The sequence below is a fragment of the Clinocottus analis genome, unplaced genomic scaffold (genome assembly GCF_023055335.1).
Source record: "Clinocottus analis isolate CAN_PGR_092001 unplaced genomic scaffold, fCliAna1.0.p SCAF_21, whole genome shotgun sequence".
NCBI lineage: Eukaryota > Metazoa > Chordata > Actinopteri > Perciformes > Cottidae > Clinocottus > Clinocottus analis.
In genome coordinates, this window is record NW_027175943.1 from 2,044,298 (window position 1) to 2,068,651 (window position 24,354).

The following is a 24,354-nucleotide window of genomic DNA, read 5'->3' on the forward strand; positions in this document are numbered from 1 at the left end:
GGGACCCATCTGGTTGTATAGAAGTCTATGCTGTGCCTCTTCTTGCCTCTACTTATTTCTTTGTATTTAGTTGTCTTTGTAGTCTGGAAATAAATTACTTTCAGAGTACTAAACCACTTTTAACTGGAGGTCAAATGCAGAGAATCAGCTAATTACAGTGTTTTAAAAAGCAATTGTATGGAGGGGCTAATTACAGGACTACTGATTAAACTTGGCACTCGAAGAGCGACTCGTGGAAGGAAGGAGGAAGACTTCTCTCGAGGGAGAAGTGTGCTACTGCTGAGCCGACGGTAAGGAGGGAAAAACTAGATTACCTCATGACGGCAAAACTGAAAATAGCCGAAGTATTACTCGAGGCTGGAGAGAGAGAGAGAGGGCTTTCCCTCCATTTCATGGAGCATTAGGAGCTGCACATAGACTTCTATACAACCACAGGAGTCGCCCATGGTGGTCGGATCCCCGTCTTCTCACTGGTGTGGCCGAGGGAAGGTTGCTGAGCTGCGATTGGACGATCGCTGCTCTGGAGGAGGGGTTTAAGTGCGAATCAGATCAATAACATTTCGCAGAAACTAAAAAAAATAAAAATCAATAACCTGAGTTTGGATTTAAGAAGAAAAAAAACTAGATCAGTGAAGTGGGAGAATCTCCAGTGCGCTAGTTTTACCCTGCAGGTTTCTGGTTGGCTGAGTCTACTGAGCCAGGCAGCACGGCCACAAACACACACACACACACAAATAAACACACACACTTTCATCTATTGATCACACAGATGCAGCCAATTTACTGGAGTTGGGGAAACTTGTTTATCTGCCTGAAGCAGCATAAGGAAGTATGTGGTGAGGGTGTCACCCGGGGGCTTTCTACTTTTTAGTGATAGGTTGTTTGGATCCGTCTGGCGCACACACACGCACACGCACACACACACACACACAGAAATCTGCCTTTACACTAATCATCTTTATGTCCGCCACAAGCAGCTGACGGGAAGCACGAGTGTGGTGACCTTGTGTGTGTCTCTCTGTGTGCGTGTCTCTGTGTGCGTTTGTCTCTATGTGTGTGTGTGTGTGTGTGTGTGTGTGTGTGTGTGTGTGTGTGTGTTCCAACCCCTCAGATTATCACAAGTGACCCCTATTAGAGTCAGCGTGACCTCTCACACACACAAATAACATCCTCTGTATCTGCTCCCTTTGACTCAGTGCTTGAGTCAGCAGATCTCGACACTCTTTTCTCCGTTTGCCTTTTTATTCATCTTTTCCTTTCCTCCCCCACTAACTGTCTTCCATCCATCCTTCCTTCCTTGCTTGCTTGCTTCCTTCCTTCCTTCGCCAGGTTCAAAATCTGTCGTCCATAACATCTCACACAGCCGAATCTTTGCATAAATCTCTTGCTTCTGTCTGCGTCCTGGCTCTCGCAGAGGGAGCGTAGAGATGAGAGTGCTTTAGCTGACGTCACTGTGTGTGTGTGTGTGTGTGTGTGTGTGTTACACTGCTGTAAATTAAAAAACACATACACATCATCTCACGTACACACCTTACTGTACCCTCCCTCCTTCACTTTCTCTCTCTCTCTCTCACACACTCACACACACACACACACACACACACACACACACACAGTGTCCTGCCACCATCAGCACTTTCACCGCTGTCCTCGGCAGACCGTCCCCGTCTCCTCTCGTGTCCTTAATGACTCTCACACTGTGTCTCCTCTCTCCTTCCTACCACCTTTCCATCCCTCCTTCAAAGCGCTCCATCCTACGCCTGCATGCGGTGTTCATGTACAGAGTCACAGCTCTCCGTCCTGACTCCCGATGCACTTCGGTGCAATCAATCAGGCTGTAATTTCCTCCCCGCTGACACTTCTACATCTCGTCCTGAAGACTAAAGCATGATTGGTGGTATTTCTGAGGTCTTGACGTCCTTGAAAACAAAATCCCCAACAAAAAAAAAGGGGGTGTTTTCTCGCAGCGTTGTGAGATATCGTACCTCTGGACAATCTTTGAGCTGTGACATTCCTCGGAGTCACGGAGGGAAAACGATGAGGGCTGTTTAAAAAGAATAAAAAGACCATTCATCATAAAAAATAAACAGCAGTCGTTCGGTCGCGGGTGTTTGGGTTTCTGCTGCGGTCGAGCGGCAAAAGCAATAAAGAGTTCTTCAAAAAAACTTTCAAAGAACGTCTATTCGGGAGGAGCGCTCGGCCGGTTCTTTTCTCCAGAACCAACAAACTGACGACAAGAACCCCCACGAAAAGGGCCCCTAATAACTTGTAGGATTGTTTCTGGTGCGTATCGGCCGACGACACACAGACACACACACACACACACACACACACACACACACACACACACACGAGCGAGGCGGGATAAAAAGCGCTCGCCACATCGCTGCCAAATGGGAAACTTCATACGCATTTGTTCATCAGTCGAGGTTCGGTGGTTTTCTTTGGAGACGTGGAGACGTGGCGTCGCGCCAGCGCCCCGAAAAAAAAGTGAAGTCGTGATCACAAAGATATCGACCGACTCCCCGATCGCTCAAAAGATTCAGAGTGCCGCCGGGGGAGGGAGCCAGGACTGCTTCTTGGCAGAAAGGAGGAGGAGAAGAGAAAACTGGGAGGTGAAGAATTGAATGCGTATCAATACAGTCCCGTCACACACACACACACACACAGAACTATTCCTCTAATCACCCGCCCAAGCCTGTCGAGATATTGAAACTTAAGTCTCGGCCTGTTTGCTCTGAGCGGAGCGGCGTCTCGCTGGGTTTGAATACATTACAGTGAAATGAGCTTCTGACATCCAGACGACGACTGAGACGAATTTACTCAACGTAAATATGAGATATTATAATCTGTGGACTCCCATTCGGCTTTTGATCACAAGCTGTCGTCGTCTGCATACAGACGCCGTTCACTCGCTTCATTTCCTTCGGTGACTCGTCTTTCTTTGAGTCCTTCTCGTCTAACATGCTGCGTCGTCGTTTTGTCGTCTTTTTCTTGAATACTTTCTGTGTTAGTAAATAATATGTTATACATTTTGATTTCTCTCTCCTCAGGATGGATGGATGACCTCATCCTTAACTTCTGCAACTCCTTCACATCTATGCTTCCTATTCGTTCCTCCTCCCACTTCCTCTTTTATTCCTTCTCAACCTTCTACACGTCTTTTCTTCCCTGTGAACGGTCTTCGCTGTCGGACGAGGCCGAGCCGAGTGTTGATCTGGAGAGGAACGAACAGTCTGTTGACCCCGATGCTGTCGGGCTGTGCGTTCTAATTTTACGGCCAGATTCCTCCCGGCGCTGACGGGAACGGACGGCTCGGCCACGAGGGAGCGGGGGCCACCTGGCCACCGAGCCTCCGTCAGCACCGCTGCCTGACAGGCCTGATGAATGCAGCCTGATGAGCGCACACACACGCACACACACACACACACTCTCTCTCTCTCTGTCTGTTCGGCTGCAGCTGGGCGCCTCGCCCTGCGGGGCTACAGCAGTGTGATGTGCTGCAGGTATGGTGGTGGTGGTGGAACAGAACGCAGATGATCTGGGATCCGTGAACTGTGGATCACGACGCAGTGTGAAGCCACGATAATGTTTCACTGAGCAACAAATGGGTGTTGAAATCAGCAGGAGCGCGAGCAACATTAGAGGAGCTAGTAAGGTTAGCAGCCCTAGTAACTAAAGAGGCGCTAGTAATGTTAGCAGGGCCAGTAACGTTAGAGGAGCTAGTAACGTTAGCAGCGCCAGTAACTTTTAGAAGCTCTAGTAGCGTTAGAAGCTCTCGCGCTAGTGACGTTAGCGGCACCGCTAACGGCTCGCGTCCACATTAAGGTGCGTTCAGCCTCTGTTTGGTAAAATAAGAAAGAGTGGACGAAGGTCAATTACATTGACATTGTACCGTGTGCAAATATAATCTCCTAAAATATAGGTTTTGGTGAGAAGCTTGAATGAATCTAGTAGTTTGAAGGAGATTAAATAGATGAACTACAACCAAATGATGCTTTTTATTATTCAAATATCGCTTCGCAATGGATTGGAGACGATACTACATGAAAACATAAAGCTGTATTAATATTCTCAAAAGAAGTCCCCTCTGTCTCTTAACTTAGTTATTGTTGACCAGCATCAGATTAATGGAGTGACGCCACAGTGTTGTGCAGACATCAGGGATTAGCACGGCGTCGCACTGTTTGTGCTGAGACGTGAACATCAAAAAGGTTCAATATGAAAGTGACAGCTCAGAGATAAATCAGCCGACAGCTTGGGAATACCTCTCAACCACTTCCTGCTGCTCTGCAGTGACCTACTTATGATTTTGGAAGAAACGTTGCGGCGGGTATTTCCACATCTTAAGCAAACATTTTAGCGGCCGCTCGCCAAAGAGAACGCGCGAGGTCTCGGCTTCGCGTCGAGGCCGCCGACCCCGAGAGATCCTTTACAGCGGTGGCGGGAACCAGCGAGGCTGCTGGGAGTTCAGAAACTGGTTTCGTGCAGCGACACACAAAGATCTAACCCCCCACCCCCACCTCCCTTCTTCCCCTTTTCAGAGGAAGTTTAGATTGATGTAATAAACACGGGACCCACAGAAGGAAGCGTTGCGTAACTTCACTAAACAAGGAAGCAGCGCTTCCCCGTTTGGCTGGAAACTGAAAGGAATGTGGTGCAGGGTGTGTCTGCGTGTGCACAACGAGGTGTACGGCGCATTAAGATGTGAGTATTAAATATGTATAGCGTGCACATTACAGCGTAATTACCCCCTTTTGGTTACAGGGGGCCAGAAAAGCTTAGTTCTACAAAGACGTTTATCAAATATGGATACAGTCTGCAGAATAGGAGTCTCTTTTTTAAAGGAATAGTTGGACACTTTGGGAAATACACTTATTTTTCAGCAACAGTTAGTAGGTTAGAGCAGTTTATATATATATATATATATATATATATATATATATATATATATATATATATATATATATATATATTTCAAAATCCTTTAAAATAGTTCTTTAGTGAATATTTAAGAGATGTATATTACAGATTTTTTTCGACCAAAAATGCTTCGCACAAACTGAAAAAAGGCTGAATATGAAGCAAGTTAGCATAGGATAGCTTAACGCAAAGACGGGAAAACGACTAATCTGGCTCTACGCAAAGGCAGTAAAAAAAAACCTTTGCACAAAAACAGAAATAAAAGCGACACCTTTTGCTAAGCTAAGCGTCAATAGTTACGCAATGTTGAAGTATTTCTCAACAAGAAATGGCAAAAAAAACAGCTTTAAACAGAAATGTGGCATTGAATAGAGAACAAAAGGGACCAAAAAAGTGACGTGGAAATACATAAAAGTAGGTATGTGACAGCACATTATCTATGGATCACACACTTTATTTTGCGATCAATAGAAATGTATCACAACAAAGCAACTTTGGCCTCCTGTTTTCATGAAATATACATTAAACAACACCCCAGTGTAGGGAGCTCCAAAAGGGCAGCAGTCCATCTGAATATCAAAGTGAACTCTGAATTATTAACAGTCTGCCCGCTGGAGGATTAGTGCATGTGTGAGCTACAACAGTGTATTTGAAGAACAAAACACTCCATTTTCTATCTTGTTAGAAATGAATAAAACCACAACTCTCGCTGTAGAACTAATCTCTCCTCTCCCTTTCAAAAGCTGCACTGTTGCATATGAATTGAGACGTGTTATTGACTTGGGGTTTGATCCGGCCTCTTCGTGCAAAAACAGCACAAAAGAAAGAAAGAACAAAACAAACTCAAAGTTCTCCCAAACATAGCGGGGATTGGTTGATTTTTAATTCCCAATTATTGTGTCTGAAAGTATGTGAATCCGTGGAGGGACTGTGTTATTCTTCCAGCTTTCAACTGTGGGGTTTTTTCTTCTTCTTTTTTTAATAAAGTTTATTCATTTGATTATTCATTTGCTTTTATCCGCGTCCCTCATCTCGCTTCCAGCTCACACTGAGCTAATTAATTTTCTGAGCACTCCACGGATATTTCTATTATTCACTCCGGGCGTCCAATGTGTACGTTCTCAGTGGCTGCACACGTCGTTTGTGTCCAACTCCCCCAACTCCTGTTGGTCCTAAATGATCCAAATGAGCATGTACGTTGATATTTATGACTGGTATAGACCTGACTACCATAAAATTAAAGTTATAAGCCGCTACTTTAGTCTTTTTCTTCTCAACGTTGACCCGTGCGGCTTAAGTATCGGTGTCGCTAATTTGTGGATTTTCCCGATTCTAAATTTAGCGGCAGCTGCAGATACATGCGGTACATATTCACGTGAAATATTCTCAAATCCCCTTCGTGAGCAGCAGCAGCAGCAGCTAGCTAGTGCTAGCTGCAGCAGCCAGCCAGCGCTAGCTAGCAAGCAGGGAGCTGCTGCAGCTATCTGCGGCAGCTAACACTGACAACACAGACGTTTACTTGAGCTCTCGTCAGAGCTAGCTACGGCAGCTAGCTCCCCGACAACCACCAAAAGGTAGCGGGACCAGACCAGACACCCGACTCGGGCAGCGGCAGTAGCATCAGTAGCATCAGCGGCTTATGCACCCCCGCGGCTTGTGTTGCGTAGGTAACCCTCACGACCCGCATTTCATTTCACGCTCTTACGATGTAAATGAAATGTGCTCTTACCTCGTTGCCGTACATCATGAGGTGGTGGGTGGTGATCAGGGACTTGAACACCACCACCCAGCTGGAGTTGGCCGTGCGCTCAAACAGCGTGTCCGCCAGCTGGGGAATGCTCACGTTCATCTCGTTGGTGCAGTGGATCAGATCTGGGAGGAATAAAAAAAATACATCTAAATATATGTAACAAACTATAAAAGACGCTCAGACAACAGCGGTAACAGGACAAGATGAAATATACAAATAAAAAGGTTTGATAACGCTGATCAAGGGCGCAGGAACGTGACGCACTTCTGCTGAATTCCTAAAGTGTGACGGACAGGTGCTGCTGAACCTTTCCTAACCTCCTTTGCTCCTCGGCTGAGTCGCACTCTCGCTTTTCTTGTTCTTAAAAAAAATGAAAATGTGTCAGCGCAGGTTCAGGTGTCTGTTTGTGAGAAGATTCTGGTTTTCTTTTGACGTACAGGATAATAAAACTAAATGTGAAGGCGTTTTGGACAACTGAATGACTGCTACGTTTGACAAAATGTATATTATATAACAAAATATCACAAAATGGACCTGACATTTTTTAAATATATATATTTTAACTTCCATCAGTGCTTTCTGGCAACTACTACTCTATATTATTATCTGCTGAAAGATAATATCGCACCTGTTTAAAGTATATTAAAGTATTAGTATGTCGTGTAAGTGACCAAAATATACATTTATATGTATATATATATGTACAATATATACAAACTTTTTTCCATTTCCATGTTCACAAAACCTCACATTTACTGACGTTTGAGTCCCGAGATGTTATCGATGCATTTTTATTTACTCGAGAGCTCGCTCGATGCGATCTGACCAGGAAGCTAACGGCTTGGCTCCGCCTCCTCGCTCTCGTTCATCTTGAGGTGATCGATCTGAACTGATTCCTGTTCAGCTCTTCCGGCTTATTAGAAAGATTCAGCGTCTTGGTGCACAACATGTGACACACACACACACACACACACACACCACTCTGAAGCATCAATACGGACACACGCGGCTAGAATTGATCCTTCACACCACATCTCGGTTGTTGTTGTTGTTGTTGTTTCATTCCCCACGGCGCTCTCCTCCGCCCCCTTTCATTCCTCCGCCTTTACTTCCCCACCTCCACTCCCATCCTTTGTTCCTCACCACGGGACATCGTGAGCCACCGGCTCGAGAAACAGGCCTCTTATCAGACTACTGGAATCTTCATCATCATCAACATCATCATCATCATCATCAGGGGCGCGCGTACACGAGCGTTCATTCAATAATAACAACGTCTCTCAACCCGCCGCAGGCGTCGACTCCCCCGAGCGCTTGCTCACACAGAGTAAGAACACACACAGCGGACTTCTACAGTGTCTCACACACACTCACACACACACACACACACACACACACACACACACACACACGTATTCAATACAAATGAGTGTCATGCACAAAGAGCATTACAGCACAATGCGTCCGCTGAGCGGCGTTTAGCGGCGTGAACGACAGACTGGAAGGATTTCACGGCTTCGTGGAGACGATCCAGCCGTGTGAACATGAACGCATCAGGATGTTGAACGAGTCTTTTCAGTAAACGCTCCGGACGTCTTCCGCCAAGAGAAAAGCCCCAACGCCAATATCCTCCACACACACACACACACACACACACACACACACACACACACACACACACACACACACACACACACACACCTCAAATAAGACTAAATGCTTGATTAAATATGTAGCGCGTGAGGTCATAATTTCTTCTATAATATCAAATTTATGGCCTTTTTTGTGTGCATTTGAACACATCACGATAGTGTTCAAATTGACGAAAAAATAGAACTTGAACGCATCACAACGTAACTCCATGCAAGCTCCGTTAAGGTTAGCGGGACAGCTAATTAGCTGACTAGCTAACTATCTGATCCTCCCCACCGCTAACCACCTGGAAACAGACTTTCAGAGCGACCGGCGGCTTCGCTTTCAACTGGTCCCTTTTTATTTCTGCGGCGACCTCGGCCGTCCATCCAGCCGGCTTTTTAAAAAAACAAAGCTCATGTTTTTTCATTAGGTCTGGAGAAGTGGAGCGAGAGAACGAACGAAGAGGAGGACTGATTAGGTCTGTGGGGACGGTGTTGTGCAAGTGTGTGTGTGTGTGTGCGAGTGTGTGTGTGTGTGAGAGAATGTAAAGAGGGTACATGTGCTGACTTAATCAGGCAGAGTGGAAAGCATTAGATGCCACTGATCCCAGACCAGGGGGAGAAAAAACGAGGAAGGCGAGGCGACGAAGGCAAACATATGACACAAACACACACACACACACACACAAAAGAAGGGGGGGGAGCGAAATGAGGGGGGAGAAAGAGAGAAAACCACCGGACGAGTAAGACTAGAGGGAAAGAAAGAAGAAAAAAAGATAACGAGACATGAGAGACATGAGCGCCTCTTCATCGGGTCAATTTGCAGGAATCCACTCGGCCTCGTCTCGCTTCATCGCAGCAGAAACCCGTCGGAGGGAAGTGTGCGTCTGTTCTCCCTCTCAAGTTAACAAAAACAACCCCCGACACGTTATTCTGACCGGGGAACACACGAGGTCCAGTCCTCATCGATCAAGGAGCTGAGAGGACGTAATTGGTCCTCAACAAGGAAACAATCAGCTGTGTGGTGGTTGTGAACACAACATCAGGTGAATAAACTCTCCCAAAAATACTATTTATTAGGTGCAATTACTACGTTGCATATCATTTACTTTCTTTTTTTTATGTTTTAAAGCTCATACATTCTGGATTATGATCCCCACATTTCATATGTTCTTAAATATAATGTGTTTATGGTTAGCAGCAGAGCTCATATGAAGGAAAAACACTTTTTACTTTTCTTGCCGCGAGCGAGATGATTCTCTTATTTTAGCGCTGCTGATTAAAAAGGTTTTTATCTCATTCCGTTTTCTAAAAAATTTAATAAAAATGTAAAAAGCGCTTCCAGTTTTCATGCCAAGATGTCAATTAATTTAAATAAAAAAAGCAGAATTTTGACAGCAGCGTGATTTATTGATATCCATCCCCTTGATTCAGCGTCTCACATTTGGTGCATTTCTACATCCGCCACATGGTTTTGGGCCCTTTGCACTATTTTATGACACATTACAGACAACATGATTGATTCATCTAGAAATTAATGAATTACATTTCATCCGTCGTCCTTTTCTCTCTCTGACACAACTTTGTCCTCATCCGTTAATCTGAGTCCATTGTTGTCGCCTGGTACAAGAAATTAGCATCGTGACACACACACTGACACTCACACACACTGACACTCACACACACTGACACTCACACACACACACACACACACACACACACACACACACACACACACACACACACACACACACACACACACACACACACACACACACACACACACACACACACACGCTTGTGGGTAGGAATGGCTGCTGAGTAAATGTGATGTCACTCCCAACAGGAGCTCCTCTGTTCTTCTGATCTGAGCTGCTTTGTTGCTGCTCATCTGTTGACCTCTGAACCACAAGAGAGCAAAGACTTCCTGGTACTGAGGGAACCAATGAGAGGAGGGGAGAGCAGGATGGAGGGGGTGGGGGGGTGAGACAGTGAGAGTGTGAGAAAGTGTGTGATTGAGTGATTGTGTGAGTGAGTGAGCGTGTGATGCAATAAACCAGAGCAGTCGATCAGTAGTGTGTGTGTAGTGTGTGTGTGTGTGTGGGTGTGTAGTGTCAAACTGCTCGTTCCTGTGTGAGTAGTGGGCTTGAGAGAGAAAGCAGGTGGTCAGATCAAGCAGAGGAGGAAGACGAGGAGGAAGATCACATCTGTCAGCTGGCTACCTGCCCTGCTCTGGTCTCTTCCTCCACCTTTAAATCCCTCGTGTCCACACACACAAACACACGTCCTTCCTCTTTTGCTTCATACATTTCCTCCACATGGGAACAACCGTCGTGCTGGATGATGATAAAAAAAAAGGTGCCGAAAAGCACTAAAGAATCCACAAAGATCAGGACAAAATCCACAAAAATGAGTTTTCACAGCCTCTAAACTGATTTATGTCCCTGAGAAATATCACCGCCTTTAAATATTCATTGTGCAGCCAATCAGACGGAGTCTACAGTTGGATTAGGCGCGATCGGGATTAATTAAACTTCTATTTGTAGTTTAATGTTTGTTCTCGTAGAATTTATGTCCACAAAAATAAGTTGCATCTGGTGCAGAACTACAAAGATTCAGCTATTTGCAGAATAATGCGCCGGTTAGGTTAGAAAGGTTTCCACATACAAGGACTTCACCTTGAAATCGTCATCTAGGGTGCATCAAAACAAACATAGTGGAAGAAAAGTATTAACAAAAAGCAACAAAACTAATCAGAACGGCTGATTATCTGCTGATTAAAGAGGTTTTAATAGAAAAGAGCTGCACCATGTGTGAAACTAATTGGATTGCATTGTGAAAAGCACATCCATTGTTTGATAGAAGCATCTTTTTCTCATTTGAAATGTTTCATTTCATTCATTAATTGATCAACGAGACTCCCGGTCAATTGAGAAACTTGATTAAATTCAAACCTTAAATATCTGACATCATGGCCGTTTGGAGTCCGCGTGGGGAAAAAGCTGTTAACAGCGACAATATGATGAACTTTTAAATGCAGATGACTTGTTAGCGATGGGTTGCCACGCAGCAGAGGCGTGTTCCTCTCAGATGTGGGTCTGATAGTCGCTCTCTCGACATCCGAGGAGATTATCGGTCTCTGGAGCTGCTAAACGCTCTGCTAAACCCAGTCACGAAATGTATTTAGAGCTTATTCACCATGAAAAAAAACTGCATGCTGCAGCCCAGAAACAAAATAAACTAGAATGACCCGTTTTAATGTTGCACGCTTGTTCAAAATATCATCAGGTAACCCTTATTATTCGTCACAATCTGCATATTAATTCATAGATTCGCAGCTACACTTACGACAATGAATACGTAGACACACCCACTCATTACACTCATATGTGCTCATGACAGCAGGAAGTGGCAAAGCCGCTAAAAAACCCAGACGGGCCGGTGGCCAAAACTCTAACTGGGTTGTTTCCTGTAAAGATGGAAGTTTATTTTGAAAAGACACACGTCTGGATGGACTTTTTCCCAGGAAAACCAGGTATCGTATGGCAAGCGCTGCGTGCCAAAATAAATCCCCTCTCAAAGCAGAAAGCCTAAGAAAAGCCTAGAAACCGGCCTGGCGTTAATACACCTTTTTGAAAAGCTGGCATCGGTAACAAAAAAAGTATAAACTCAGACGTTGCGGTGAACTTCACATTCAGTCTCAACGCCGGGATTTTGGAAAAGTGGGATCTGGACCATTCCACAGGCCTTCTTTAGGGGGGGCCTAGAGGGGGATTTAGGCTGAGGTGGATTAACCCTTGTGACCAGACCTGCGATCAGCGTCTCAATCCTATCTCGGCATCTTTAAAACACAAAAAAACAGTCTGGGCCTGACGGGGCATCAGTGCTTTGCTTTGTGTTTGGGCCTCTCCAGAGACCACCAAAGGAAGTTCAGGCTCACATAGCTGGAATTCCTAAAAGAGACGGGTCTGTGCCAAAGGACATAATCTGGTCCAATCTCAAAGACTTCATGCGTTGAAATGAGACGTGTTCTTCACGGGGAGGGAAGACGGTATGTTGACACAGTTCTGTCGACACACTTTGAAGGGACGCTGTCGATGCAATCGCTGGAGCTCGTGGCCTTCCTGCTGCCCCAACGCGGCCCGTTGCTTTCTCCATTGCACCACCGCATTGCCCCAAAAGAAACGGTGATTTCACCACTAACGGCCGCGCAGAATACCACTGCAGTGAGTCTCAGACGAGCACACTTCACACAGTCATCAAACTAGGCAAATGAATACCACATCTGGAGCAGTAAAAACATATTTCTGGCTTATTGTTTGTTTTAGAAAAGGATATTTTTACACTTGGCTGAATTTGAATATTTGTGGAGAGCCTATGCAGACTGGGAACGTCTGTTAGCTAAAGTCCCCTTTAGCTATTGGCCCCGTTAGCTTCAGGTCCCATTAACCCTGCAGATATAGGCCCCGTTAGATGTAGGCCCTGTTAGCCCTGCAGCTATTGGCCCCGTTAGCCCTGCAGCTGTGGGCCCCGTTAGCTACAGGTTCCGTTAGCTACAGGCCCCGTTAGCTACAGGTTCCGTTAGCTACAGGTCCAACAACTCTACAGCTTATATCAGGAAATATGAGGTCATATATTTGGTGTACTGCCACCGGACAGATTTCATTTGATTTACTTTCTTTCGTTCTATTACTCAACCTTCCCAGAGCTGAAAAGCACTTTGCAGGATCCCGACACGACCGCAGCTCTTCCACTGAACTAAAAAAAAAACAATTCAGTTCTTTGCTGATATCATCTCCACGGAGGTCAGGGGTCAACGGGCCTCTCGTAAGGATTCGATGGATGGACGCTCGCCAACGAGAGCGAGGGCTTGAACGTTGCAGGACGGCGTCTCCAAACCCGCTCGCCGCCTATCGAATCGAGGCTCGCGGAGGTTTAATAGCGTCGCTCGGCGAGGAACGCGTGGCCGCCGGCGAGGCGACTGACCTTCACTTCAGAGCCTTGAGCGTCGGGAGGACGCTCTGCCAGCAGAGACACCACACAGATGAAAAGCCAGACGCTGGGAGCGCAGCCCCAATCTGTTAAAGATTAACGCCCCGCAGTATCAGCACCTTGTCTGGCGTGTACCAGTAATCTCCTTCTCTGTCTGTTTCCGTGTTCGGGACCGCAGACCGGGTTCGCCTCTAAAGAGGATTCCCCCTCCCTCCCTCTTTCTCCCCCTCTCAAATCTTTCTGATAGGAGGTGGAGAGGGAGGGACAGAGAGCTATGAAGAACTGTAAGCCTGCTGCATTTGAAAAAGGCATCTTTTCTTTTACGGCTTCTACAATCACGGTAAATCCTGAATAATGGTGCTTTTTTTGTAAGGGGTTATGAATAAGATAATTCTTGTTTTGTAGTCCTCTTCGCACCTCGCTGCCAATATGTTCAACTTCCAGAGAACAAAACTGACAGTAGGGCAGCCGCACAGCTCAACAAGCCAAAAAAAACAGATGATTATTTCATTCTCCTGCAGTCGTTTGATATCAGAAACCAAAATACATCAAACGACAACTGAGAGATTGTGTTTTCAGCCGTGGTGAAAGACAAAATTAGCGATCGGGGAGAGGCGGCAACGATTAAATGTCACAAGAAGTTGGTCGGCTAATGGACTCGAGCTTTAATTCTCCCCTTGAGGTCTTAAATAAGAGCAATTCTCATACGTCTCTCTCACACAGAGAGATATATATATATAGAGGGAGAGAAGGAGAGAGGGAGAGAGAGAGAGATTTGAGGACAGACTAACTCTCTCGTCTCCAGCTGCCATGTTTTCAACGGGGGGATTCGGAAGATCTTGTCAAATGAATAGGATGGAAATCTCTGCGCGTACATCTCTGCACAAATGTCTCGAGGGAACGTCTATCGGTTTCTGTCAGGAAGAATAAATAAATAAATAAAATGAAAAGAGGCGGAGGAGGAGAGTGACGCAGACAGAGACAGGCACACAGGTAGACTATGGGAATGAAAACAAGCAGTGAACTCAGCCAAAGGCTCCTGAGAGAACACGGCTAAAAATAACCAGACGTCAGAATGGGAACAGAAGTACTGAATGTTCCCAAACACACACACACACACACACACACACACACACACACAAAGCCGAATACTACCAGTACTCAATGAAAAATGAGGATGTAGTCGTACATTTTAAATTGAGTTCATGCTTCCTGCACTTTGAGACCTCGGACAAACAGATGGCGAAGTATGCAGGGCATTGTAGCCAAGTAGACACACACACACACACACACACACTGTAAATTACCAAGTCGTCTAACCCGCGTAGCAGCGGGCGAGTGGCGGCGTCGTAGTTGCTAGCTCCGGTAGCTTAGATTAGTCGCGGACGGACAGAGAGAAGCACACTCATTCACAACCATGGTCGATCTTATGGTCCTCCTGGCGGATGATGATGATGATGATAAGCGGTCCTACGGGTACACTGGCTTCTGAGCGACGCTTGGGTTGATTCACGCAACACAATTAGCGAAGCGCTAGCTTGTTTTATTCGCGCTGTTATTCGGATAATGTCGACCAATTAAAAGTAACGCATATAATGATTAGGGATTTCTCAGAGAAATGGCTACAAAGACGACATATTGGCGATTACTATATTATTCAAATCAACCTTTACTTTCATTGTGACCTTCGCGGAAGTTGTTATGAGTAAATAACTGCAAAAATAAATCCACGCCTGCAGCGTTCATTCAAGGTTTCACCGAGAGCCAACGGGAGAGTTTCTGCACCAGAAAACTGAATCAACGAGTTAGAAGATATGCGGGGAAACGTGGTTTCAATACTGGGGGAGTGGGGCAACAATGTGGTTTGAAACGGCTCCAGAAGCAAAGCGAAGGATAACGGCTCCTCTGCGTCGCCGCCGTCCTCGTGAGTATTCGTTCAAATCGATCGCGGTAAGCGTTACATATTCGCCGACTTGTGTAGCGCGTTTTTTGCGGGTTGATCCCGTACACACTCTGAGACGGCGAAGCGCTCTCTCCCGGGAGGCGCTGTAATTCATCCATCATCGCACAAACACACACAGTCTCTCACACACACTTCAGGGGCAATCCCTTGGGCTTCACTTGAAACAGACGGATCCAGACAGTCAGCTTTTTTTCTTTCTTCTCCTTCTTCCTGCCTGCTAGTCTAAACTGGGCCTATCTCCGCTGTGCAGCCGGGGAGGGGCTGCCCCGCTCCGTTTAGATTGCATTAGACGCCCCTCCAACCACAGCAACAATCGCTGGAGACAGGGGCGTCCCCGCCGGGTTAGCGCCCAGCTACACCCTGCTGCCGGCCTATCAGGGCTGGGATCAATGCAGCACAAAGAGCAGGAAATAAGCAGCACTATTTGTATTCTTTAATGTCCTGTAATCACATTGAGCCTCTTGAATGTTTGTGTATGTGTGTGTTTTTTTAGTGCATGACAGTAAACTACTCGTGTGTGATGAAGAGGACAGGATGGAAAAGAGAAAAGACACTAAAATGTATACATTATATTTTCAGTTTTTCAAAAGAAAATATTGTGGAAAGTGTCTAAAACGTCTTTTTTTTAAATTGTAGTTTATTTTTGTTCGATTGACATTTAGTTCGCAGTGACTCCCTGCAGGACTTTTCTTTTTTATTTGGACATTTCTGGTTTGTGTCATGTGACGTTACAGGGAAAGAGTGGAGCTTCATGGCTTCATGGGTCCAGCTGCAGCGATGATGAGTACCAGACGGACATGCAGAACCTCAGACAGCTGCAGGAGAGAGTCCTGAAAGCAGTCAGCACCGCACTTCCCTCGACTCTCAGTCCACGAAGGGGTTTTGTTAGAAGCCCAAAGTAAAGCCTGTGATTAACACAAGCTTAAGAGATTTTAAAGTATAATTTACATGGGAAAAACAACCCTGTTGGGTGTTCTTAAAGAAGGCGGTTGGGAACACGAGGCTAAACATTAGCTTCTTACTTCCTATTGATTGCATCCAAGCCAACAGGTGACTGTATAAACTCAGCATTACTGTTAAAATGGTGTTAAATATTGCACAGTATGGTATGTCTTCGCAGGAGAGCCACAAGCCTCAGTTTGACACAGAGCAGTGAGGCATTATGGGAGCTCAGTCTCCTCTGAACTAACCCAGAGACCCACTGCAAGGCGGCCAGAGTACTCCAGCAGAACGCATCACTTTGTCATGCGAGCGTAACCCAATTCCTGGTGACAGACAAGAAGCTTACGCAGCACCTGAACGCGTCCAATGTGTGTTTATTAAGAAATAAGTCATTGTAAGCATTATCAGCAGTAAGAGACTGCATGTTGCTTTTGAATGATGACGAGCAGCTGGAGACGGGCGGTGGGGAAGCCCCCTCGCTCCCTGATGCTCAGACGCGCTTACGAAGGCGTCCTGCGCACATTCAAAAGGCTTATTATTGCTGCGGGATCTTCTTAATGGACTTAATGAACTGACAAAGTCGGATACAAGCGCAGCACTTTTTAAAAACAGCCTTTGACCTGTTAATCAGGGGAAAACACGCCAGACGAGATGATGATTACGAGTTTTCCTGAACAGAGTTCTCGATCGGCAGATGGATTTCTTTCGTGGTAAGCTTTGAAATGAGTGCTTTAAAATCCTGGGGGTTGCTTTTCTCTGCTTTCACGCCACAAACAGAAACACACCAGAGTCCGATTGGAAGGGAACACATCTGAAAAAGGCCCAAACGGGCCGAAAAGAACCACACGGACCGGACAAACGGACCCGAGGTGGTTTTAGCTGCGACGAACTGCTGAGCTTTAAAGCTGTGGCCGCGGTTCCCGTTCAGAATAGCATGCAGGTTGGTAGAAAACCGCCTGACCGAGGGCGGGGCGGCAGACAAATGCTCGTTCTGACTCCGGCTGGCAGACTGCAAGTCATCAGCAGCTTTCAGAGATCCCGTTCTAGTATGAAAAACTAAAGTATCCCAGGAGTTTCCACCGAATCCTTCACAGGGCTTTTTAAACAAACTTCCTGGATGGATTACATTTGGTCACGTGAGGAAACGCAGGTATGCAGCCGGCTAACGTAGCATAAACTCAACCATGTGCACATCCGCTACCCGTGTCCTGCACAGCCTGTCATCAGATCAGCGCTGCGAGTGGGATAAAGAGTTCAGCGTGCAGCGGATGACGGTTCAAAAACATGTCAAACGTTTCCTGGCAGCGAAACATTTCACTTCTAAAAAGAGACCCACGAGAGAGACAGTGAACGTGCGTCGCCGGGGCAGTCGCTGCCTTCTGTCGAGGTCAAAAGGCCGAAGAAGCTCTCGCTATGTAGCGCCGCCGTTTAGCTCACTTCCTGCAAAGCTCCAAAGCTCCGGGGGGCTGAAGGTCAGGCCGGGTGCTCGACACGAACAAGTGTTTCTAGCTTTTATTCCGGCTACGCAGAGACGTGAGCTGCTGGGCAGGGATGGCTCAACTGGAGATGGGTCGTGGAGGAGGAGGAGGAGGAGGGCCGTGTGGTCTTCATCGCCGCAGCGGCAGATTGATACACATCAACCATCATCCGACGCAAATATCATTACAATTAACAGGCAATTACTCAAAGAGTTCTGCCTGAATGGACGCCAGCCACCGCTGAACAGCCGGGGTTTAACTGCAGCATCATTTTACGAGCCGTTCACATCACTTTGTTCACACCAAGAGTGTGTGTCTGTGGCGCTGCAGTGACTCACATCATGACTAGCGAGCGCCTCTCATGTGATGTCGAGGTGTGAAACGCTCTCAGAGGTTTCTCCCACCGGTCCTTCAGGAGAAACAGATTAGCGGCGAGAGGACGGGCCCAAATCTTTATCGGCGCTAAATCCAAAATGAGAAATTGGGAGCATTTTTATTGCCCCACGACGACAACAAACAGGAAGATGAGAGCGTGACTGCTCGGATAGACGTACTACCATCTTTAAATAGCAACCGCTAACCCTCTGAACACGCTACGCTCCCCCTTTGGGATGATTAGACGCTTCATTATCTGGAGCTTCATTACTCCAAAAGAAAAGCTCCGCTAGCGGCCGGCTCAGTCGGCGTAAACAAGGCTTGTTAAAAAAAAAAAAAACACACGCGCCGCCATCGCCGCCAGGCTTCCCTCCACCGGCCAAAGTCCATTAACAACCGCCAGTTGGCTGGTTTGCTGCCATGACAACAGAGGACCGACCACAAAAGGGGGGAAACTACACTTCAGCTTAAAGGCCACAACTTCTCCCCGAACAGCCGTAAGAGGGAGAAACAATCGACGTTTCAATGATGCTAAAGTGGAACGAAGTGACCTCCTAAAGAGAGTGTGTGTGAGTGTAAAAGGCCTGGATTAAACAAACTGTAACTCTCACCTGGACAACCTGATGGACGCATTCCAACACAGTTGAACCCCTTCATTGTTCATGATGATAAAAAAAAATAAGGAACAGCTGATGGGGGAGGGGCGGTGCGTCGTTAGCGGCCGCTCACGAGCCGATGGGGTTAATTGAGGCGGACGGTCCCGAGTCGTGACACTAAACGGCTTTAAAAAGAGACAGTTTATTTCCCGCCAGCGGTGCGTGAAAGTCACGGCTGCTCCGGCTGACGACTGAACACAGACACACACACATACATACACGAACCGCTGGCCGGCGGCGCTGAAAGGCGTTCTGCGGCGTTATTTGGTTATCGAGTCTAGATGCAAATATGCCGGCGAGATCATTCACAGCTCGCTGTCAGACGGTCACAGCTGCTGGTGAGGAAAAAGTGTGTGTGTGTGTGTGTTAGGAAGAGTGGAGGGGGTCTCCGACTGTGTGAACGGTAGAGTTAGCAACAACTCAAGCTAACCTAGCTGAGGTTGTTTGGTTCAGTGTGCACCGTTCTTCTCCTGTCTCCTTGTTCTTCTTCTCCTGTCTCCTTGTTCTTCTTCTCCCGTCTCCTTGTTCTTCTTCTCCCGTCTCCTTGTTCTTCTTCTGCCTTCTCCCGTCTCCTTGTTCTTCTTCTCCCGTCTCCTTGTTCTTCTTCTCCCGTCTCCTTGTTCTTCTTCTCCTGTCTCCTTCTCCATGAATGAAGTAGTAACCATGTGCAGTAATACAGTAAATTGAGTGTGTGACATCGTTGACGCCGTGAACCTCGATCGATTCGAGACGCTCACGTCTCTAATAACTCAACGATGCAACTTCCTGCCCGGTCACGCCCCGCCCCCCCGACTGAGTGACACACCTGGCCGCCGGCGGTCACCTGATCAGCTGCCATGGCCAGTCGACTGAGTAATGATGGAAAACACACCTCCCGCCCGCCGGCCTCGCTACACCGACTCCCCGCATTGACCCGCCGCCCGAGTGAATGACGACCTCGACGATAACCCGCCGCCACGGCCGCCCCGTCCTCGCAGCACATTGAACCTGACAGCCCGATGTTACCTTTACAGGGAAATCATCAACCGCACAAACAACATGACAAGCAGGACGGGCGCACGCCGCTCACCCACCGATCCTCAACCCCCCCGCGGCACAGAGGTCGTCGCTCCCGCAGAGAAATCAATATCCTACAATGATTAAAGCTCGACGCGGCGGTCTGGCCAAGTTCACTAAAGGGAGCAGAGACAATGCATGACTTTAGCTCAACGTCAGCAGCCGAGTGGAGGAGGAGGAGGAGGAGGAGGAGTTGACGGATGCGAGGCAGCTGAGCATCGATCAAACACAAGCTGGTTCCCGGAAAAAAGCAGAACTTCAGCACATTGCGCCGCAGCGATCGTGTCGAAACCCCAAAGCTCCAAACATGGCGCTCATGACTCACTCGTGTGTGTAATACACGTCTTTCTCCTGCATTCATTCATTCATTCATTCCTCTTCGTCCCCGCTCCCATCAACCGCCACCTTCAAGTGACTCCACAAACTGGGAGTCTTTGAACACAAAAAAGTCAACAACTGAGAGGTATTTGCGGTATGTGAGAGAGGCCTACTCCCAAAGAAACATGGCGCCCACCAGGAGAGTAAATATGATGTTTCCTCGTCAGTCAGTCTGTCCTGATGAAACCTACGTCCTGTTGCTTCTGTCACGGGTGTTATCTCTCTGCGTGTGACGTCCGCCCGGCGATAACCCGCCAGAGCTTCTCTCTCTCACCGAGACACAAGATGTTTGTTTTTTCCCTGTTTGTACCAACAGATTTCACATCGTAGAAGCAAACTAACCACAGAGCTGACTTCAGGCGACCAAAAAACTATTCGGAAAAAAGTAGGAGAGTTCAATATTTGCAACATTTGCGAATCCCAGATCCTCTGATTTTGCTTTTCGCGGTCTTACAAAGTTAAAAATAGTATAATATTTAGGTTTTGGACAGTTTCCCCTGCAAAAATAAGCAGATTTGAAGTTGAGCTGAAACCATTTGCCACAAATAATCCAACTTTTCCTTCACTACAGTATTTATATGATTGTAAATCAAGCATTTTGGATTGAAAGTCACTTAAATTAAAGCGATTGGAAGGAGCCACATTGAGCGTATTTCTGACGTCTTATAGATGAAACCGTTTATTTCAATTGGCTAATGAAAAGTGAAAAATCGTTTCGTTGCAGCCTTTTTGTTTCGACTACGGCCTTCAGCTCTGGAACATTCAATGTCCTAACATTTTATTTAAAGTATGATTACAAAAGGCAACCGTCAGGTGGAACTTTTAAACCGGACATTGACATTGGTCAAAGACATTTTTGGGCACTTGAATCCTCAAGGATGGAGCAAACACATGCACAAGAAATGGACTCCATCACCATCACAGCTACTGCTGCTGTCATGTCACTACTTACATTACAATAACAGTATGCACTTCAAGGTTAAAACTCATTACTCTACTACACACAGCCTGTAGAGTATGTTAGTATAGTGTGTGCATGTGTGTGTGGCAGAGTTTCAAGTGCAGTGTGTTGCTGCTGCTCTGTCTGCATTTGACAGCCTCTTAAAAAAAAGAAAAGGAAGGAGGATGTACTCACAGTCCAGGTGTTTTTTCTTGGGTCCGCTGACTTCGTGCGTGGTGGCTTTGCACACCGCCTTGCTGATGGCAGACCCGGTCATGCTGTGCTGCGCCGCGGCGATCCGATCCGTGATGGATTGTCCCGACATCTCTGGGTTTTTTTATTTATTTATATATATGTTATTTTTTCTCTTTTTCCCACAATCAGCTTAAACAGCACAATAACGATCCGATCAAATGGACCAACACAACTCAACGTGACTTCACTGTCAAGTGGAGGTAAAAGGGTTCGCTATCAGACACCCCGCTGGTGTGTTCAGGTGCGTGGAAAAACCTGTGCAGCCTGCAGTAACGTCAGATCACTGGTGGTGGAGGAGCGGGGGAGTATATATATATATATATATATATATATTTATATATACGTGTGTGTATATATGTAGGTTGGTTTAACTTTGAAACCCACAATCAATAGCTGTTTCGCAATGTTTTTTCTCTGTTAAAAATGTTTGGCAACAGTTAATTCCGACTATCTATCTAGCTAAGTGAACACAACACGACGACACTAATCCGAGCTAGTCTGTGTTAGCTAATGTTCCCGTCGCAGTACTCGAACCAGGAAAGAGTCCCGACACCGTGGAAGTTGTAAACACTGTGAATTACTTTTTGGCCGCAAATAAACATAATTAACTGGCTGGTTTTTGTAACCTGGGACGAGGGTGCGAGGCAATACACACACGCTGACACACACACACAAACAAACAAAAAAGTAATCCGTGTGAAATCACAGTTTGGAAAAAACCTCAACAACCAAAAAAAAAGGAGTAGAAGAAGACGAAAAAAATCTGGAGTTCGTCCTCCACGTCAACTTGTTCGCTCGGAGCCCGCTTCGGTTAGCTGGTCGCTCGGCGAAGTGTTGCGTTAAAACACCCCTCGGGCGTGAAAAAGTCCCCCGGGGTCGAGCGGCACATCGTCTTGAGCTTACAAGCCGGGGGGTGGGGGTGGAGGGTGGTGGTAGGGTACCGTATCGCTGACAGCCGGGGACAGGTGCCCTCCTTTTCCTCCTCCCGTCCCGGTGTGGGGACGCGGCTAGCGGCGGTTAGCTAACCCGGGTGTCTGCGCCCCGGAGAGAGCGCCGGAGCCGGCGGGGCGAAGAGCCGTTAAGTTCAACAACAAGCAAACAAACCCAAAAAAAGGACGGTTGGTTTCCGTTTTTACGGTCCTTCGGCTGCCGAGTCCACCTCACCGGCTCGTTTTAAGGGGGAGGGGGTGTTTTTTTAAAGAAAGGTTGTTTTTTCTTCTGTCCCTGTGCTGCTGTCTGAAAAGTCTCGCCAGTGGTTTCTCTTTACGGACTGACTGGCTGCTGCTCCTCTGCCGGACAAAATGGCAGCGTAAAAAATCAGCTGATCTCACAAATGTGCTGCGTTCAGGGGGGCTCTGCTTGGCTGGGAATCTAGACTGCTGGAATTCTACGTGGATTCTTCTGGGTTTTTTGTTTGTTTGCTTGTATGTATTTTGGGGGGTTTATTATCACGCAATGTCAGGAAAAAACTAACATATTTTTTTTTGTAATTTTTTTATGTTATTATATATTTTTTGGTACTTATTTTTTATTTAACAACTTTGCAATTAAACACATCGCCACCTGTCAGAAAGCAAACCCATATAACAACCCTGGAAATATGTTTTTTTTTGTTTTTTGATTGTGTCTTTTTGTAGTTTTCTTTTTGCTATTTCACAACTTTACACATCATCACAAGGTGTCAGTGACAATACCCCTATAGTAACCCTATAACAGTCAAATCCACTATACGTGTAAATATATATTGTGGTAATTTACACTGCACACACATTGCTTTAAACATGTAATACTTTTGGGTCTTGGGCTGTTAGTTCAATGACAACAAGCACTTTGAAGACAACACAATGTCCTCTGGGAAATTTCAATACTTTGTATACTATTTTTCTGACTTGTCATACAGAAAATAGCTGATCTATCATTTTCCACAAACGTAATAAATATTGAAAATAATCTCAGTAGTGTGTTGTGTGTTTTCTATGAACTTGGAAAATGTGACAATCAGCAAACCTTGTTAACATTGTTATCATCCTGCATCAGCCACAGCTGGCATGTTAAATTGATTTATCAGCAAAACTGTAACCAAAGAGAGGATAAAGCAGTGTACAATATGAATAAAACATATCAAATGGTGGCTAAAGTCAAAGTAAAATGTGTTAATACACTTAATACAAAATATAGAAGTACTCTAAGAACTCTCGACACAAAAAGAACAAAATGAAACGACAAATCCAGTGTTTGTACAACTTCTTTACGTTGTTCATGTGGTCTTCCTGCTGAATACCCATATATCTGACAGCTCCTGAACGCCTCCTCAGTCTATTGGGCGAGACCTGAGGAGTGAGTGTTGCCTTTAAGGTGCCACGGTTAAATAGTAGCGGAATTTATAAAGAAAAAAAACGTCTCAAATTTCACATTTTTTTCACATCATAAAAAACGTTTTCTGCAACAACAACGACAAAAAAACGCAACATCAAAGTGTCATGTTTAAACCCTCCTACGCCTTCTCTCGTTCACGAGAGCGCCTCTCGCGCTGCTCCGACCCAGACTTAAGGTCGTATTCCCGGGTTCCTCAGACGGCGTGTCCTCGTTTGACTCCAGACTGTATGGAACACGGTGTGCCGACACATCAAAGGGGGGGGAACCGCTCGCGCCGCACCGTACATCAAGTGTGTGTGTGTGTGTGTGTGTGTGTGTGTGTGTGTACCGTGTGTTTCACACTGTGCAGGTGATGAACACGTAATTAGAGAGAACGCCGCGGCTCCCGTACAGAAGATAAAGCGCTTTGCATTGATTACTTTGATGACGCAATAAACCACACGTCACATCTGATGCTGTGCGCGAGGACAAGAGCTGTTTGAGTTATGACAGAAAGAAAGAGATGTGTCATATAGGCGCTTTACTCCATCCTGTGTGTGTGTGTGTGTGTGTGTGTGTGTGTGTGTGTGTGTGTGTGTGTGTGTGTGTGTGTGTGTGTGTGTGTGTCTCAGTTTCAGAGCAGGCAGTCTGCAGTAT

The 24,354-nt window shown here is 46.3% G+C and overlaps 1 protein-coding gene across 9 annotated transcripts in view; it reads right to left on the reverse strand.

Annotated features, from left to right (window-relative positions):
- The window catches only part of si:ch211-200p22.4 (phosphatidylinositol-binding clathrin assembly protein), a 50,876-nt gene extending 28,216 nt beyond the window's left edge, over positions 1–22,660 (reverse strand). For all 9 annotated transcript variants that reach the window (XM_068587405.1, XM_068587402.1, XM_068587407.1 and 6 more), the window contains exons 1-2: positions 21,283–22,660; positions 6,653–6,795 (exon numbers count right to left, since the gene is read on the reverse strand). In XM_068587405.1, the coding sequence (XP_068443506.1) occupies positions 6,653–6,795; positions 21,283–21,412 (273 nt within the window). In that variant the 5' untranslated portion in view covers positions 21,413–22,660. The remainder of the gene's footprint in view (positions 1–6,652; positions 6,796–21,282) is intronic.
- Positions 22,661–24,354: the final 1,694 nt, after the last annotated feature.